This window comes from Pelophylax lessonae (genome assembly GCF_965119305.1).
Source record: "Pelophylax lessonae genome assembly, chromosome: 5".
Classification (NCBI taxonomy): Eukaryota; Metazoa; Chordata; class Amphibia; order Anura; family Ranidae; genus Pelophylax; species Pelophylax lessonae.
The window spans coordinates 76,783,473-76,800,291 of NC_138772.1; the positions used below are offsets into that span (position 1 = coordinate 76,783,473).

Below are 16,819 nucleotides of genomic sequence, written 5' to 3' on the forward strand. Positions count from 1 at the left end.
TTTATGCAGCACTTAAACATATACAGTACATACATATTCTGTACGTTCCCATCAGCCCCTGCCTTCAAGGAGCTTAACATCTAAGGTCTCAACTTACAATGGCACATACATACTAAGTATATAAACAAGTAAAGTGGTCCCCAGGAAGACGTCATTTGTGACGAAACGCATAGAGAGGCGTGCTGACGTCACCACGCAATACCGGGAAGTTGGGCGGCTGTGTGTTTTTCTTTTGGATCCTGCCGATGAGCGCTGTTTTAGCATACACATGTGAGTTTTCTACCTTTTAATAAATTATTTACCTATACGTACTTCACTATGGTGGTTATCATTCCTTTATGACCATTGCTGGACCGTGGATTGTCCGGATTTTCGGGGTCTACTATCTGGCTGATCTGAGCGGAACCTCCTTGCCGGTCTAAGTGGAGCTGTCAAGGTCCTGGTTGAGCTAGTTGATTCACCCTCCGAGTTCTATATGCCTAAATATATGGTGTTCTGGTAAGCGCATTAGCGCGATTCACTTCCAGCACGGTGATAGCATTATTGAACGGTGGAGGCTTGCTTTTGAGCACTGTTAGTCCCCGTTCACACTGGGGCGACCTGTGAGGCGACCTGGTCGCGTCACAGGTCGCCTTCCATAAGGAAGCTGCGGACCCGTTCTAATAGGAGCGGCACAAGTCGCTCCGACTTAGAAAAAGGGTCCGGAGCTTCTTTGGGGCGACCCGGAGCAACCGTCATAGACTTCAATGTTATGAAGTCTGTGCCGGCCGCTCCGAGGTCGCGGCGCGCTGCTCGCACCACGACCTCGGAGGTCGCCTGGGGAAGTCGGATCGCCCCAGTGTGAACGGGGCCTTACACTCATCTTTGGACTTTATTTACATAATTTTTTGGACACTGTGATTCATGTTTTTGATACTATTGGATGTCACTTTATTTAATTGCAAGAGCACATAAGTATTTGATATCACCTTGTATCATTTTTATTTATTTTTATTTGGATACCTTTAGGGATATCCTTTTTTTATATGTGTTTATCACATTTATCACATAGCGCAGCTTTACTTGTTTATATATTATTTTTGGTGTGTCCCACTGCAGCTTTGTTTAATTCAACTCTTTACAGATTGAATTTTTTGTGGTTTAGCGCAGTTATTTACTTTATTACATACATACTAAGGCTAACTTAGAAAGGATCCAGTTACCCTAAAAGCATGTCTTTGGAGTGTGGGAGGAGATCAAAGTACCCTGAGGAAGCCCATGCAGGCAGAGAGGGAACATGCAAACTACAGCCAAGTGGTGTCGTGGTTGGGATTCAAACTGATGACCCTAATGCTGCTAGTAGGGGTGCACCGATCTGACTTTCCTAGTCCCGATACTGATGCCTGGCTTTGCGGTACTATTGTTTTGTTATAACAATTGTGCATTCAAAATCTAAAATACTATGTAAATCTAAGTCAAACTCAAAATTAAAAAGAATAAAATGTAGCCACAAGAAAAAAAAAAAAAAAAAAAAAAAAAGTTTATTGCTTGAACATACAATAGTAATCAAACAGTAAACCTGTAAAAAATATGAAGTGCAAAATCCTGCAAACCGGAATTTAAAATGCAACCTACAACATAGGTTCTGCTGCGACGAAACTGGATCGGCCCGTGGATCTGTTAATTTTACCGATCCCAGATCCAGCTATTTTGCCAGTATCAAGGCCGATATCCGATCCCAATATCGGATCGGTGCATCCCTAGCTGCTAGGTGGGAGCGCTAACCACTAAGCCACTGTGCTTAGTACACCCTATAAAATCACCAATTCGATTCTAATTGTGCTAAAGCAAATTGTGCAAAACACAAATTCTGATTGGCTGCCAGCTAAAGAGTGAAAAAGCAGCTGGGGCACATGAATCCGATCAGCACTCTCCATTCAGGTTTCTGTAGGTGTCTACAAGTGAGCAATAAATGGCACTGCAAAATAAGATAGATGTAGATATAGATGTGGTTGAATCGCATCAGATGAATTTGCTCTTTATTGTTTTAGTTGTGTTCAGAGAATATACAATTCAGTGAAGAAAACACATTCAGTGATGTCCTCAGAGATCCATTTCTGTTTTACACTGCAAATTATTCAAAAGGAAATTAGGCATTTAGAAAAGCCACAGGTACTACTCTCATGGATACAGAACGGTTGTACTCTGCACATCCACTGACCGTTAATGGCTGCATTCTCTGTAAAAGCCTTCGTCCACTTAATGCTATCTAATTACTTCCCGGCTACACGAGCAATGGAATGGAGCTGCAGGAACATTACTCGGTTTATTGAGGTATGCTATGAATAAGCACTATACAAGAGTAATGGTTTTAACACAAAATAAATCTATGGCAAGAGGCCAGAATTCTACAGAACAATAATAGGATATCCATATTGTGTGCATACAGGATCAATGCAACCAATCAATACTCCGTCACTAAGCCTGAATCTCAAGTATCTTCACCAAGCTCACTATCCTTCAACAGGGAAAGCAGATAAAATGACCCAATACAATGTTCTATAGGGGATATTATCTTCCATTGCGGATTACTTTGTGCATCTTTACAGAAGGGTCACAAGGAGGGGTCAAAGTATAAAGGAATCACTATAATTCCACCTAAAAAGGGCTCCCATACAAGAAGGGATTTGTAAAAAGCACATTTCCCCCCGCACGTATATTATACTGATATTTTATATGGCATTCTTAGTCTATGTCAGGGGTCTCCAAACTTTTTAACCAAAGGGCCAGTTTACTGCCCTTTAGATTTTAGGAGGGCCAGTTTGTGGTCAGTGGGAGTAAAAAAACATAGCGCCTGTGGCAAGTAGAAGGAAGAATTATTCCCTATAATGGGTATTCATGATAGGAATAGTGACCCCCCCCCCCCCATCCTTGGCGTCAGTGGGAGAAATAGTGACCCCCCCATCCTTGGTGTCAGTGGAAGGAATAGGGATCCCCCCATCCTTGGTGTCAGTGGGAGGAATAGTGACCCCCCATCCTTGGTGTCAGTGGGAGGAATAGTGACCCCCCATCCTTGGTGTCAGTGGGAGGAATAGTGACCCCCCATCCTTGGTGTCAGTGGGAGGAATAGTGACCCCCCATCCTTGGTGTCAGTGGGAGGAATAGTGACCCCCCATCCTTGGTGTCAGTGGGAGGAATAGTGACCCCCCCATCCTTGGTGTCAGTGGGAGGAATAGTGACCCCCCCCCCATCCTTGGTGTCAGTGGGAGGAATAGTGACCCCCCCCCATCCTTGGTGTCAGTGGGAGGAATAGTGACCCCCCCATCCTTGGTGTCAGTGGGAGGAATAGTGACCCCCCCCATCCTTGGTGTCAGTGGGAGGAATAGTGACCCCCCCCATCCTTGGTGTCAGTGGGAGGAATAGTGACCCCCCCCATCCTTGGTGTCAGTGGGAGGAATAGTGACCCCCCCCATCCTTGGTGTCAGTGGGAGGAATAGTGACCCCCCCCATCCTTGGTGTCAGTGGGAGGAATAGTGACCCCCCCCATCCTTGGTGTCAGTGGGAGGAATAGTGACCCCCCCCCATCCTTGGTGTCAGTGGGAGGAATAGTGACCCCCCCCCATCCTTGGTGTCAGTGGGAGGAATAGTGACCCCCCCCCATCCTTGGTGTCAGTGGGAGGAATAGTGACCGCATCCTTGGTGTCAGTAGGAGAAATAATGCCCCATCGTTCCAAGGGCCGGATAAGGCATGCAAAGGTCAACAGTTTGGAGCCCACTGATCTATGTGCAACCTTTCGGATAAAAATGAACCTATGTTCCCCATATTAACCAATGTCAACAGCCTAAAACTTGCACTATATGAATTTTGGCCATTAACAAAGAAAAATGTCCAAAACTCACCATGTGGATGGCCCTCTGTCGGTCCTCTTCCACTTGACATCCTTCAATTGAAAAATGAAGGAGCCAAGCAGATGAATAGCGGCTGCATCCAATCAGATGCAGCTGCTATTGAGGTTTTTTATTTTTTAATTAATCTTTTTATATTGTTTTTTTCATATGCAAGTTACAAACTTGGAACCATTCAACATTTAGCACGACAATGAATCAGCACCAGTGAGCAATGCAGCTTCCATAGATCATTGTGACATAATCATTTAGGGAAATAACCACACATTATATCATAGGCAATTGTATCTCCTAATGATAAAGCCCCCAAGGTACAGAAAACAAGTATACAATGAGCTCACACAAATCCTCAAATCAGAACCGTACCCTCCAAAACGCAAACCGTAAACAGTCAGATACACTGGATTTATCATTTATCCAACCTCCCCAAACCTTTTCAAATTTAGTTGGACACCTCTATTGGAGTATGAAGCCTTATACTAAGGTAATGCTTTATTTGCCAATGCCTTCCAAGCCAATAAGGTAGGGGCCACTGTTTTTTCCATGACAGAATAATTATTTTTCATGCATAGTAGAAAAGTAGGATAACGTAGGGATCAGGGAATACCCCTGAATGGTCGCCAGCCAATCAGGAGAGCTGTCGAACCAATTCTCTGTAATCCCCACAAAATCGAAGTCCTCCTCATACATTAGCAGCTCCAACTCTCCCATCTTGTTGGCCAGGCTTCTAGCATTGGTATACAAACTATATCCTCGTTTGATGTTTTTTAGGCTGCTCTTGTGATCTTTTCCCATACCCACCTTGGATTTAGGAACTCTGAACACCCTACCGCTAATGTCCCCATTTGTGCCCGCTGAAACTTGCTCCCCACTGGCTAATTCTACATCTGTACCCTCCACCCCACCCCATCACCTAGTTTAAAAGCCCCTCTAACTTGTTGGCCATCTTCCCATCCAGTACGGTTGCACCTTCCCCATTTAGGTGCAATCCGTCCCTACTAAAGAGCCGATAGCCGACTGAGAAGTCGGCCCAATTCTCCAGGAACCCGAAACCCTCCTTACTACACCAGCTCCTCAGCCACTTGTTAACTTCCCTTATCTCCTGGCTACTCTGGTGTGGCTCGAGGTACAGGTAGTATTTCTGAAATTACTACCTTGGAGATCCTACTCCTCAACTTAGCTCCTAAGTCCCTGAAATCTTTTTTAGGACTCTCCATCTCTCTGCCCATGTCATTGGTACCCACGTGTACCATGACAGCTGGGACTTCCCCAGCCCCACCCAGTAATCGATCCACCCGATCCGTGATGTGTTGACAGACACCATTGAAAACAATGCGATTTCCCTTGACATGCGATTCTGTTGCATCTGAAATCACACTAGTGTGAACCAAGCCTCAAAAGAAATTGCATTGAGAAGGGCAGCTTGTGAGCCAGGAAATGTTTTACAATGTAATAAGAAAGGAGGCATCCATTCCTCAGTAGGGATCGACCGATTACCGGTGGGGCAGATATTCACTTTTTTTTTTTAAGTATCAGTAACAAACTTGCCGATATGACCAATATTGCTTCAAGTGGTCGTACCGGAGTGATGCCTGCAGCTACAGACATCACCCTGGCACCGATTCTTAGAGCCAATCGTCGCTCGGCTACTGTCGCACCGGGAGGCCCGAGCAACCAGCCAGTACGACTCCCAGCTGGCCGAAGACCCAAACAAAGCCAGAATCGGCTCTGATCAGGTCTCCGATGTAGTAACCCAGAAGCAATGTTATGACATCACTTCCGGTTACTAGAGCCTTAAAGGCGCCAGATATTTTTTTAACAAATGACAGTATTCAAAATAGACAAACTTAGGATTTTGAATGCTTTAACGTTCAGGAGGGGTTTGGGGTCTTATGGCACTTTTCCACTGCAAGTACCGGCTCGGCTCTACTCGGCCCGGTTTGCTTTTCCACTGCTGGTACCGCATGGTACGGTTCGGTACAGTACGGTATGGTTGGCTTTTCCACAAAAGTAGTACTAAAGTTAAGTGGGTGGGATAACAACGGGGTGGGTGGGATTCTCTGACCAATCAGTGGCTAGTAGTGACTGCATGCAAAGGATTGTGGGATATGGTACCTCTTGGAACCACAATCGAGGTGGTACTGTTTTTGAGAGCCGTACTGTTCGGGCCATGCAGTGGAAAAGTGCCGCCGTACCGTACCGAACCGTTCCTACACCATACCATGCAGTACCAGCAGTGGAAAAGCACAAAAGCGAACCGAACCGTTCGATTCCATGCAGTGGAAAAGCGCCATTATAGACCCCAGATCCCTCCATAAAGAGTACCTGTCACTGCCACAAGGGATGTTTACATTTCTTGAGACAGCATTAAAAAAAATTAATACATTTAGCCCCCGTTCACACTGGGGCGACCTGGTCGCCTGACAGGTCGCCTTCCATAGAGAAGCTGTGAACCCGTTCTAATAGGAGCGACATAAGTCGCTCTGACCTAGAGAAAAAGGGTCCAGAGCTTCTTTGGGGCGACCTGGAGCGACCTGCATTGACTTCAATGTTATGAAGTCCGTGCCGGCCGCTCTGAGGTCGCGGTGCGAGCAGCGCGCCGCGACCTGTGAGGGCGCCCCGGGAAGTAGCGTCGCCCCAGTGTGAACGGGGCCTTCAAAAGGTCAGTGTTAAAAAACAAAAACAAAAAAATCTAAATGTACAGAATATCGACACCCAATATCGGCTATCGGCCTGAAGGGTGGCCGGAAAATCGGTATCAGCCCTGAAAAAATGATATCGGTCATAATGGGATACTTTCTTTGACATAACAATGAAAAAAACAAACACACACACTAACTGGGTGGGATGGTCAGGGAAATTTGTAAGATTAATGATCCAGTAAAATTCAAAACAAAGCAACAGAAAAGAGAAAGGCAAGGAGGTTAGGGCTTCATGTACAGGGGACATTTTAAAACCTCTCCTGAATGCTGGAACTTGACAGCTAGTAACCAACGGTTTAAAAAAAAAGTCTGTTTTGCTGCGTTTAGCGTTTAGAAGCGTTTTTACATTGTAAAATGGTCAGAAAAATATCCCCATTGAAAACACCTATAAACGAAATGCTTATAAACATTTGGACACGTTTGCACGCAGTTACAAGCATTTGGCATTTCAAATGCCAATAAACTTCCGTCTGAACGCATAAGATATATTCTCCTCCCTTCTAATGGGACACAGACAGCAATAAATACCTGACCAATGTAAAAAGAAGGTCTAGTGCCTGGTTATACCAATAACGGCAACTCCAAAACTCATTTATTGTAAACATTTTTGAAAGATGTTGGAGAATTAAACCCAGGACCCCAATGAGGAGATCTATGAATTCGGGTTGCCTGGTCTGTACTCCAAAAAGAAATCTGACATTGTCTCACTTTCCCTGATTTATATGTCATCTATACTGCGGAGAAATCAAAGGGAGAATAGGGAGCACCCAATGGAAGGTCGGGGGGGAGCCAGACACAACAAACGAGGCATCACTAAAGTTCCCAAGAGCCATAAGATGTCACTGACTTTGCCTGTCAGACTCCATCTATAACTGAAATATGACTTTTGTACGGATTGGCCCTTTAAGTAGTCTTTCAAAGGATAAAGCAAAAACAAGAAATGTATCCAATGTCAAAGTCAATGCACTGAAAAAATGACAAATGGTTTAACAAATGTGGGTCAAGTACAAGCGACGTCCTTTCCAACACCCCGACCAAATGACAGAATGGGTTTCTCTCAAGTGCAAGCATCTCTGTGTGTCAACGCTCCTGTCATCCAGTCTGATTCAGCAATCCCATACTATCTGCAGTACATACGTTCCACTACAGACTCAGGGAAATTAAAGTGAAGGTCACCTGTGATCGGCCACCTCACAGGCTGTTAGAGATGTTGGGTACTGACCTGATTGTTCCAGGCACAGTAAAGATTGCAGAGAAGGCTCCAATTGGGGCTGAGCACACAGTCGAATATCCCGAGTTGGGCCATGCTAGCTTAGGACGCAGTGTGCATCTCTGACTCAGCTTGCCATGTATTAGATAAACAGGAGAGCAATGCAGTGTGCAGAATCAAAAGGAAAAGTCCTTCCTCTCCCTCTGACTCCGTCCACTCAGCACATCGCCAGCAGCAGCAAACACCACAGAGCTTTACCAATCAGTGAGCACAGCTCAGGTCTAGCAGCAGAGAAGTGCTGGGAGCAGAAGCTAAACGGAATCTAAAGTCTTAAAGTCCACTGACCCCATCCACCAAGCCTGACCACTGGTCCCGAAAAGGGATAAACCTACAGAGAAAAAAGACCTGAAAATTTTAAAGACGCTTTTGCAGCAGTGCTGTGACATGTTAGCCACTGTCAAAGCAGAAGTTTGGATTTAGGGGGGATACAGTTTACTGGCTACTTATATAGATCAGCCTCTCTCAACCTTTTTAACTCAGAAGAACCCTTAAAATAAACTTTCTGGTTTCACGGAACCCCTGCTAAAAAATAAACTATACTGGATCTACAACTCATGATAGATTCAGGTGATGGTTTGTGGGAAGAATGCTCCATACATTTGCCGTCATTAGAGTTACCCCTTTACAGATAGCTCAATGATGTCAATGGGAACTTATTTGAGAGGCAGAAATTGCTCCTTGCTCAATGAACCCCTAGAAACCTCTGGAGGGACCATAGAGTACCAGGAAACCCCGTATGAGAAACTCTGGTATAGATTGCAGTGCAACTGTCGAGACAAACTGGTCTCTACTTCAGGTAATACAATGGCCACTTCTTCAGGCAATACTACCTGAAGGAAACAAAGTGCCTCAACAGTTGCACTGCAATCTATAATCAGGGTTTCCCAACCAGGGTTCCATGAAACTCTAGGGTCCCTCCAGAGGTTGCTAGGATTCCTTGAGCAATTTCTTCCTCTCAGACAGGTTCTCACTGACACCATTGATCTTTTTAGCTATCACACTTATGTTTCCAGAGTTTTAGATTTATAGTAATTTTTTAGAAGGGTTCCCTGGGATCAGAAAGTTATTTCAAGGTGTTCCATCTGTGCTAAAAGATTTATAAAAGCTAATTAATCTATATATTTATCCAGTAAATTGTATCACCCTAAACCCAAACAGCCAACAAGCTTCTGCAAAATCAACTGATTGGATCAAGGCAACCTACCAGCAGCAGGATATGTGAAACAATAAAAAGCTGTTGGTGAGTAGTTGCCTTCAGGGCAGAGGGACCCTTTAATAGAAGCACATGTTCCATATTTCTCAAAAAGTATTGGCTCATTTTTAAAGTGGTTGTAAACCCTTACAAACGTCCAGAGGAAGGACTGGCCTCAGGTGACCCACCAAAGAAACAAATCCACTTACATACGTTGTAAATGTTTCTCTATAGCCATCTCTCATAAGCCCTTCAAAGTCCAGGAGTTTAAACAGCATTTCTGAGCTTTGGAAGGCAGGGGGCTGGGATCTGATGTCACAAACTGCACAGCAATCTTCTACAATACATAGCTTTAAATCTTGAAAATGGAAGTATTTTACAAGGTACCATATATTTTGACATGTACCATCACCTTTTGTTTCAAATTTATTGGCCTAGTAAAAGGGAAACACTTCATAACCCTCTGGTTTATGTTAATTAAATGCATAGAACATGTTTTATTGCTGTGTAAATCTTAGCATATTAGTCTTTTACGGACATTTAATTTATTTCTGTCACTTGCATAGCTGCATACATACACATTATCCAAGGACAGACAAGTATGACTGGAATACAGAGAACACCGGGCTACTAGAGGACCCCCCCCCCCCCCCTTGCTGTTCTTGACAGCTGGAAAATGGTTTTTGCACATGATCGTGAACGCTACCTTTAAGAAAACCATTACCATTTTTTAAGTCAAATTTTGCTTTAAAGTCAGAATTGGGTCTATTTCTTCATCATAGCACATTTATATTTAAATATGCGGTGCTCAGCATAAATGAGTACACCCCTTTTGAAATATTGATTAAAATCTTAATATCTCAATAAACACAAGAACAATATCCAAAATTTGACAACACAGTCTTATAGAAAATTTGTTTAGCTCGTTACATGACAGCAAGTTTAATAAAAGAACTTGGATTACAAAATCTTCAGTTTTACACAAACATACATACCCCACCCCTCATACACCCCACAGCAAAAACTACTACAGCTAGTATTTTGTATGACCTCTGATTTGTAAGGACAGCACCAAGTCTTCTAGGCATGGAATAAACAACTGGCAGCATATTGCAACATCTTTTTCCATTCTTCAAGAATGACCTCTTTTAGAGCCTGGATGGTGGATGGAGAGTGATGCTCAACTTGTCTCTTCAGAATTCCCCATAGATATTTGATTGGGTTCAGATCAGAAGACAGACTTGGCCACTAAATCCCTTTCACCTTGTTCTACTTCAGAAATGCAACAGTGGCTTTAGAAGTGTGTTTTGGATCATTATGCTGGGAAAGTACAGGACGACCAAGGGTACATAGTGATGGTAGCATCTTCTCCTTCAATATAGAGCAGTACATCTGTGAATTCTTTTTCAGTATGGGCCCTGGCAAATTCCAGGCAGGCTCTTTTCTGCATGGGCTTTAGGAGAGGCTTCCTTCGTGAACGACACCCATGCATGCCATTCCACTGCAGTGTACACCATATTGTATCACACAAAACAATCACCCCAGTTTGGCTTTCTACTTCTCTAGCTAACTGCAGTGAACCTGCATGGCAATTTTCTTCAACCCTTCTCATCAGAAGATGCTCCGGTCAAAGTGTTCGCTTTTGTGGATGACCTGGATATCTCTGTGAGATGGTTGGAGTTCCATCTCTGTTAAATATTTGTATCACTTTTGCTATAGTATTTTAAGTAAAGCTTTGATGATCTTCTTGTAGCCTTCACCTTTGTGTAAAGAAATGTCTTTCCTTCTCAGGCCTTGTGACATTTCTCTTCCATGTGGTGCCATTGCTGAAGGCATGAAATGGGACGGGGTTTACTTTGTTAAGTAACGTCCTTTTATAATCAACTGTCAGCTGAACGCCGGTTTAATGAATATTTAGTATTTGAATTCTTGTTAATTAGGATTTTGTCTAAAAATGTAGCTTTGCTCTGATGACTTTCATTGGAGGTGTATTCATTTTTGCAACATGGCCTTGAATGAATTTGTTAGGAAAAATAAATACTTTGTGTGCACAAATTAACAAATCTTAGTTACAAATTTGTGGGCGTATTTTGTAGTATAGTGTCCCACAGAAAAATGTTAATTATGAAAGGAAAGTAAAGGTTTTCTGACAAATCTGTTGGGATGTACTCATTTATTCGGAGCACTGTATATTCATAAACTATGCAGATTTTGGTCCACCAGAAACTTTAGAAACTACACCTATGAGTTAAAAATAAAAGTAAACATAAGCGCAAGTAGCTATCCTACCAACTTACATGCAATGAAGTTGACCAAGTACCCCAATATAATCTGTAGACAGTGGTGTCTAAAGCCCCGTACACGCGTACCGATCGTCGGCCGAACGATCGGCCGTCTTTTGTCCAGGGCTGTCATGTCTGTTGAAAACTGCAAGACTGCACATGAATTTTGTCGGCCAACAGCAGCCGACTGTGATGTCATGTGATGGTTAACTTTCCGTGTGTTTTGTCTTTTCTGAGCATGCCCAGTCTTGCAAATCTGCTGTTTGTCGGCCGAATTCTGTACTGACTGGCGAACAATCGGCCATCCTGGTGTTGGCCTACAAAAATTTTATAGCATGCACATCAGATTCTTTTTGGCCGAAAGTGCGCTGTCGGCTGTCGGAAGCATCATACTAACAAGCCTACAATCGGCCGATCGGTCGTCGGCCGAATATTTATGGCCGACAATCGATACGTGTATATGGGCCTTTAAACCCCCAACCCACTGATGGCAACATTATACTGGACTTCAGTCTGGTCATGTCCAAACTCCTTGCTTGCAAAAAAAATTCCCCCATGCGTAGTTCATGCCAGCACCCTACCTTTCTCTCCATGTTACAATAGCAGCACAGCCTGTATCAGGGTTTCTCAACCAGGGTTCCATGGATCCCTAGGGTTCCTCCTGAGGTTGCTTGGGGTTCCTTGAGGAATGGGCAATTTCTGTCTCTCCAATAAGTTCCCAATGATACCACTGTTCTTTTTAGCTATCTGCAAGGGGGTAATTCTCCCCAATGATAAGAGTAAGGAGCATTCTTCCCACTGACTCACACTAATGTGTCATGAATGAGTTGAAGATTTTTAAATTTTTAGCAGGGGTTCCTCGAGACCAGAAATTTATTTCAAGGGTTCCTCTGTTAAAAAGGTTGAGAAAGGCTGGTCTGTATAATGGCAGTTTGTGCACATGTTCCTACTGTAACACTGTGGGGAAGAGTATCAGCTATATTACCACAGCTGCTAATTTCGTAGCCCTTTAAAAGCTGGAATGGTCACCTAAAAAAGGCATGCACAGGTACCATCAGGTGCCTGCAAAGCAAAGGCTTATTCTGGACATGTATGTACATACCAACACTTGGTTATATGAGCTTAGCCAATGGGCTCTGTGGGAGAAATAATTAGAAGGATAACACATTTCCAGGTGCCAACATCAAGTCACATGACTGGTACCGCTGGTCAGCAGCACAAGGAGAACTTTAGTTACAATGAATACAAAGCTGGACTTCATTGACTTATAAGTATATAAAAAAAAAAACTATTTGAGGGAAAGTAGGTGAACTTAGGAAGGGTGAAGATCTTCTAAAAAGAATAAAACTGGTAAACGTTACGTTTTTGAGCTCATATCTCAGCAATCCCACTTATGAATGAGGAATTCAGCTAAAGCTTGATATCCAGATCATTCAAACCCATCCCTGACGTACACCATGAGTATAGTGCAATATGTGACACCTAGCGTCTAATACTCCCGCAGCACATCATACCTAGGTGACGGAAGGCTGCTGGACTTTGTGGCTTTTACACTTAGGCCTGAAATGCAATCTCACATGTCACTAATGTTTACAGTCTTAGATCACAGTTCCAAGTTGGTGTTAGAAGATTGCTTTCATAAAACACATAAGGGCCTACTGATAGAAAAGAAAAAAGGATTTATACTCAAGTTGTTGCCAACAGTGATAAATAGGATTTCTCATTTTAAACTTTTTTTTTTTTTAACGATTTAATGCGATTGTCACTATGGGCCAAACATCTGTTCCAGTTTCCTTTTCTCCAGTACATTATAAATAGCCCCATTAGTCATATCACAGAAGAGAAACTGAGCCGGCTGTAACCCATGTGTTACAATGTGTATGAAGGAGACATTGGAGAGAGTGGGCAAGTAACATCTTGAACTCCCGTCAAACATTCCAGGAGCTGCACAATGCCAGCATAGCTGGAAATCATATTCCAGAAGAAGGTAAAGCATAGTTACCCACTTGCCGACCGCCGCACGCCGATCTACGTCGGCGGTCAGCCCCTCACAGGCAAAGTGACGTAGGGCTACGTCACTAGCTTGTGAGGGTCTAGGGAGCGAGCGCGCGCCGCCGGAGGCGCGCTCCCGCTCCCGCGTGGTCACGGACCCCCCCGCGCATGTGACCGGCGGACCCGATGTCCGCCGGCCACTCTGCGATCGGCGGGGGAGAGGGAGAAAGTCAGGCAGCTTGTGTAAACAAGCTGCCTGTCATTCTCCCCTCTGTATGAGAGCTGATCATATGGATCTACTATGTAGATCCGTTGATCACTCTGCATACAGCTGAAGCCACAGCCAATCACAGTAAGAATCACGCCCCTAGGGACACACACAGCCCCTCCCTCTCAAATAAAGTTAACCCCTTCACTACCAGTGTATTTTTACAGTAACAGTGCATATATATAGCACTGATTACTGTAGAAATGTCACTGGTAACCCCAAAAGTGTCAAAAATGTCAGTCAAGGGTCCGATCTGTCCGCCCCAATGTCGCAGTACCGCAAAAAAAAAAAAAAAAAATCGCAGATCGCCGCCATTACGCGTTAAAAAAAAAAACAACAAAAATGACAAAAATCTTTCCCTTAGTTAGTAAACGCAATAACTTTTGCGCAAACCAATCAAAATACGCTTTTTGCGATTTTTTTTACCAAACATAGGTAGCATAAAACAAATTGGCCGAAAATGTTAAAAAATTTTGATTTTTACTTTTTGGGGGGGAATTTCATATAAAAAAAAGGGAAAAATATTGCTATTTTTGCAAAATTGACGCTCTTTTTTTGTTTATAGCGCGTGATCAAATAATTGCACAGGTGATCAAATACCGCCAAAAGAAAGCTCTGTTTGTGGGAAAAAAAGGACGCCAAATTCGTTTAGGTACAGCGTCGCACGACCGCGCAATTGTCCGTTAAAGTCACGCAGTGCCGAATCGCAAAATAGCCCCTGGTCGTTTAGCAGCCAAATCCTCCGGGGCTTAAGTGGTTACAGAGGGCACCCTTAGGCTCCATGTACACGGGACGTTGTTAAAAGTCCCTTTGAATGCTGGAATTTTTAGGACGTTTAAAACGTCTGTTCAGTCGCGTTTGTACCCGCGTTTAGTGGGCGTTTGCGTTTAGAACCGTTCCTAGAGGTCAAAAAAATTATTCCCCTTTAAAATGGAAAAACGCGAACGCTAAACGCGGGTCATCGCGTTCGGACGCGTTCGGACGCGTTTGAAACGCCGGGAAACACACGTTTGAACGCAAATAATTGCGTTCTAAAAAAAAAGTCCCTGAACGCAACTGCCTGCAAATGACGGGTTCAGGGGCTTCTGAAAAAAACGCCCAACTGCTCCTAAACGGCCATTTCCAGCGTCCCGTGTACATGGAGCCTTATTCCAAATAACAAAGAATATTTCACAGCAACAGCACAAAGATCTGGTCACAATTTCTTCATCTCTTTTCTAATAAAACAATGTCAGAGCGGTATTAAACCCAAAAGCAAATGTTAATTATATGGATGGAATGGCTGCATTAGTATTCTTTTTTAGGCTTTCTCTTATCCCGGTGACCCTGTAAGAGTGTTTTTTTTTTTACCAGATTCAGCAGTTAGAGGGATAGGCCAAATCATTTAAATAATATGCGGCCCTATGTAAACACAAAACTGTCCTTCAAGTGATCAGCAGGCGGGGAGGCCGGAAGTGAGCGTGGCGGTTCATTACAAAGCTATCACCAAGACGACACATTTTGGGCATGCCCCTTCATCTGGTCAGTGATGGCCAGATGAAGAACCATGCCCGAAACACATCATGTATTCATCGTCATCATTGTAATGGAACAGCCAGGCTTTGGATTCGTCATCCCTGTCTGATCTTTTTCCCTACATGGGGAGCGCGGCTTCAGCGGTCCATCCGGACTCCTTCTGTATCTGGAATTCCACCTACAGCAGATCGCTCACTTCCGGCCTCCCCACCTGCTGATCACAGTGTGGTTCGCAGGGCGACAGCTGCAGCATCCAAGACAGCGCTTTGAGGTAAGCGGGACACACAGCCAGGGCAGTACAGCTGCTCTCCCCTTTCTGGGTTTTATCATTACCAGCTCACTGTGACACCACAGAGACACAACTGACCACACTGGGCACAGGTCGGTTTCTTCCCAGGCAGATCACTTCCTGCCTTTTCCATCAGTGTATGGGTTTCGGATAGGTGTAGTCCTACAGGATCATTGTTCTGGGTGATGGTTCATGAACAATTATTTTTTGCTATATTGCCTACAGCCGTTCATAGCTTCTTTGGAACTCTTATTTCTATTTGACTTATAATAAACCTTTTATCTTTATCATCCATGGTGACTGTTTAGATTTAGTGGAACTACAATTAACAGCCCACTTATAACAGCCAGCAAGTGTGAGCAAATGTACTATAAATGGGCTGGATATACGTCCCCCAGTGCTCCACACAGAGGTTCTTTTGTGGTTTCTTCCAGGTTGAATCTAAGTAAACAAGGCAGAGCTCTGTTCTGAAAGCAGGGATGATAGATTTTCTTTCCCTGCAATGCAGGGAATAAATACCATCAGATCCCTTAGTAAAACAAAACACAATACAAAAAGCACTGGTTAGGCACACACTTAATCCTTTGATCGCCCTAGATGTTTAACCTCTTCCCAGCCAGTGTCAGCTGTTAATTATGTAAAACCTTTATACTAAAAGGATAAAAAACTAACTGCTTATAAAGTGTTAGCTGGAGTCTGGCTTCAATTTGTTAGTGTATCCAAATCTGCTAGTACATCCAAACACTCTCTTCCCCCCCAGACTGACAATTCTTCTGCCCAAAGGTGCCCCTTTATCCAGAGTAGGGGTACTCTAATATAGGAGGTGTGTTACTGGCCAGATCACCAGGTGAAATCAGAGGGAAGAAAGCCGAAAGAAAACAAACACAGCCAATCTAATGATTGGTAAACTGCAATATATTTTTGGTTCTGGATTTAATAATTTCATTGATGCAGTTCTCACAGCTTGAAGGAACCATATAAATCTAAATGTAATACAGTGCATGCTTCTCTCCTATTCCCCAGTATGTTAGGTCTGGACATTGAGGCCCAGGCCTGGTAGGTTACTATACCAAAAACCAAATCCTGAAGGTGCTAAAAAAATTAAAAAAAAAAAAAAAAAAAAACACTCCTCAACCTGAACTCTAAATATTCAAGCCTGATACAAGTCCTCAACTCCTGTCCATGTGCACGTTTGGGGACGCAGATTTTTTTCGATCCAAAAAAATAAAATACATTCTTGAGCAGAACACAGAACAGTGTACGCTGTGAGCCCTTATGGACTGGAAATATAACAATCATGATCAAGCTGGAGAATAAACAAAGCTGATAAGGTATAACTACTACCCCCAGAATGGATTAGTCTGGTGATAATGCACAGAGCCTTGTTCTCGCTCCTTTAAGCTCACCGCATATTTGGAATTTCA

The 16,819-nt window shown here is 43.6% G+C and overlaps 1 protein-coding gene across 3 annotated transcripts in view; it reads right to left on the reverse strand.

The window, feature by feature from the left end:
- Positions 1–16,819, reverse strand: part of ARHGAP21 (Rho GTPase activating protein 21) — a 342,461-nt gene that overhangs the window by 267,937 nt on the left and 57,705 nt on the right. For 2 of the 3 annotated variants that reach the window (XM_082258121.1, XM_082258119.1), the window contains exon 1: positions 7,810–7,933. The exons of the other annotated variant lie outside the window; for it this stretch is intronic. In XM_082258121.1, coding sequence (XP_082114247.1) covers positions 7,810–7,893 — 84 coding nt within the window. In that variant the 5' untranslated portion in view covers positions 7,894–7,933. Of the gene's footprint in view, positions 1–7,809; positions 7,934–16,819 lie in introns of those variants that run through there. 3 annotated transcript variants of the gene reach the window in all.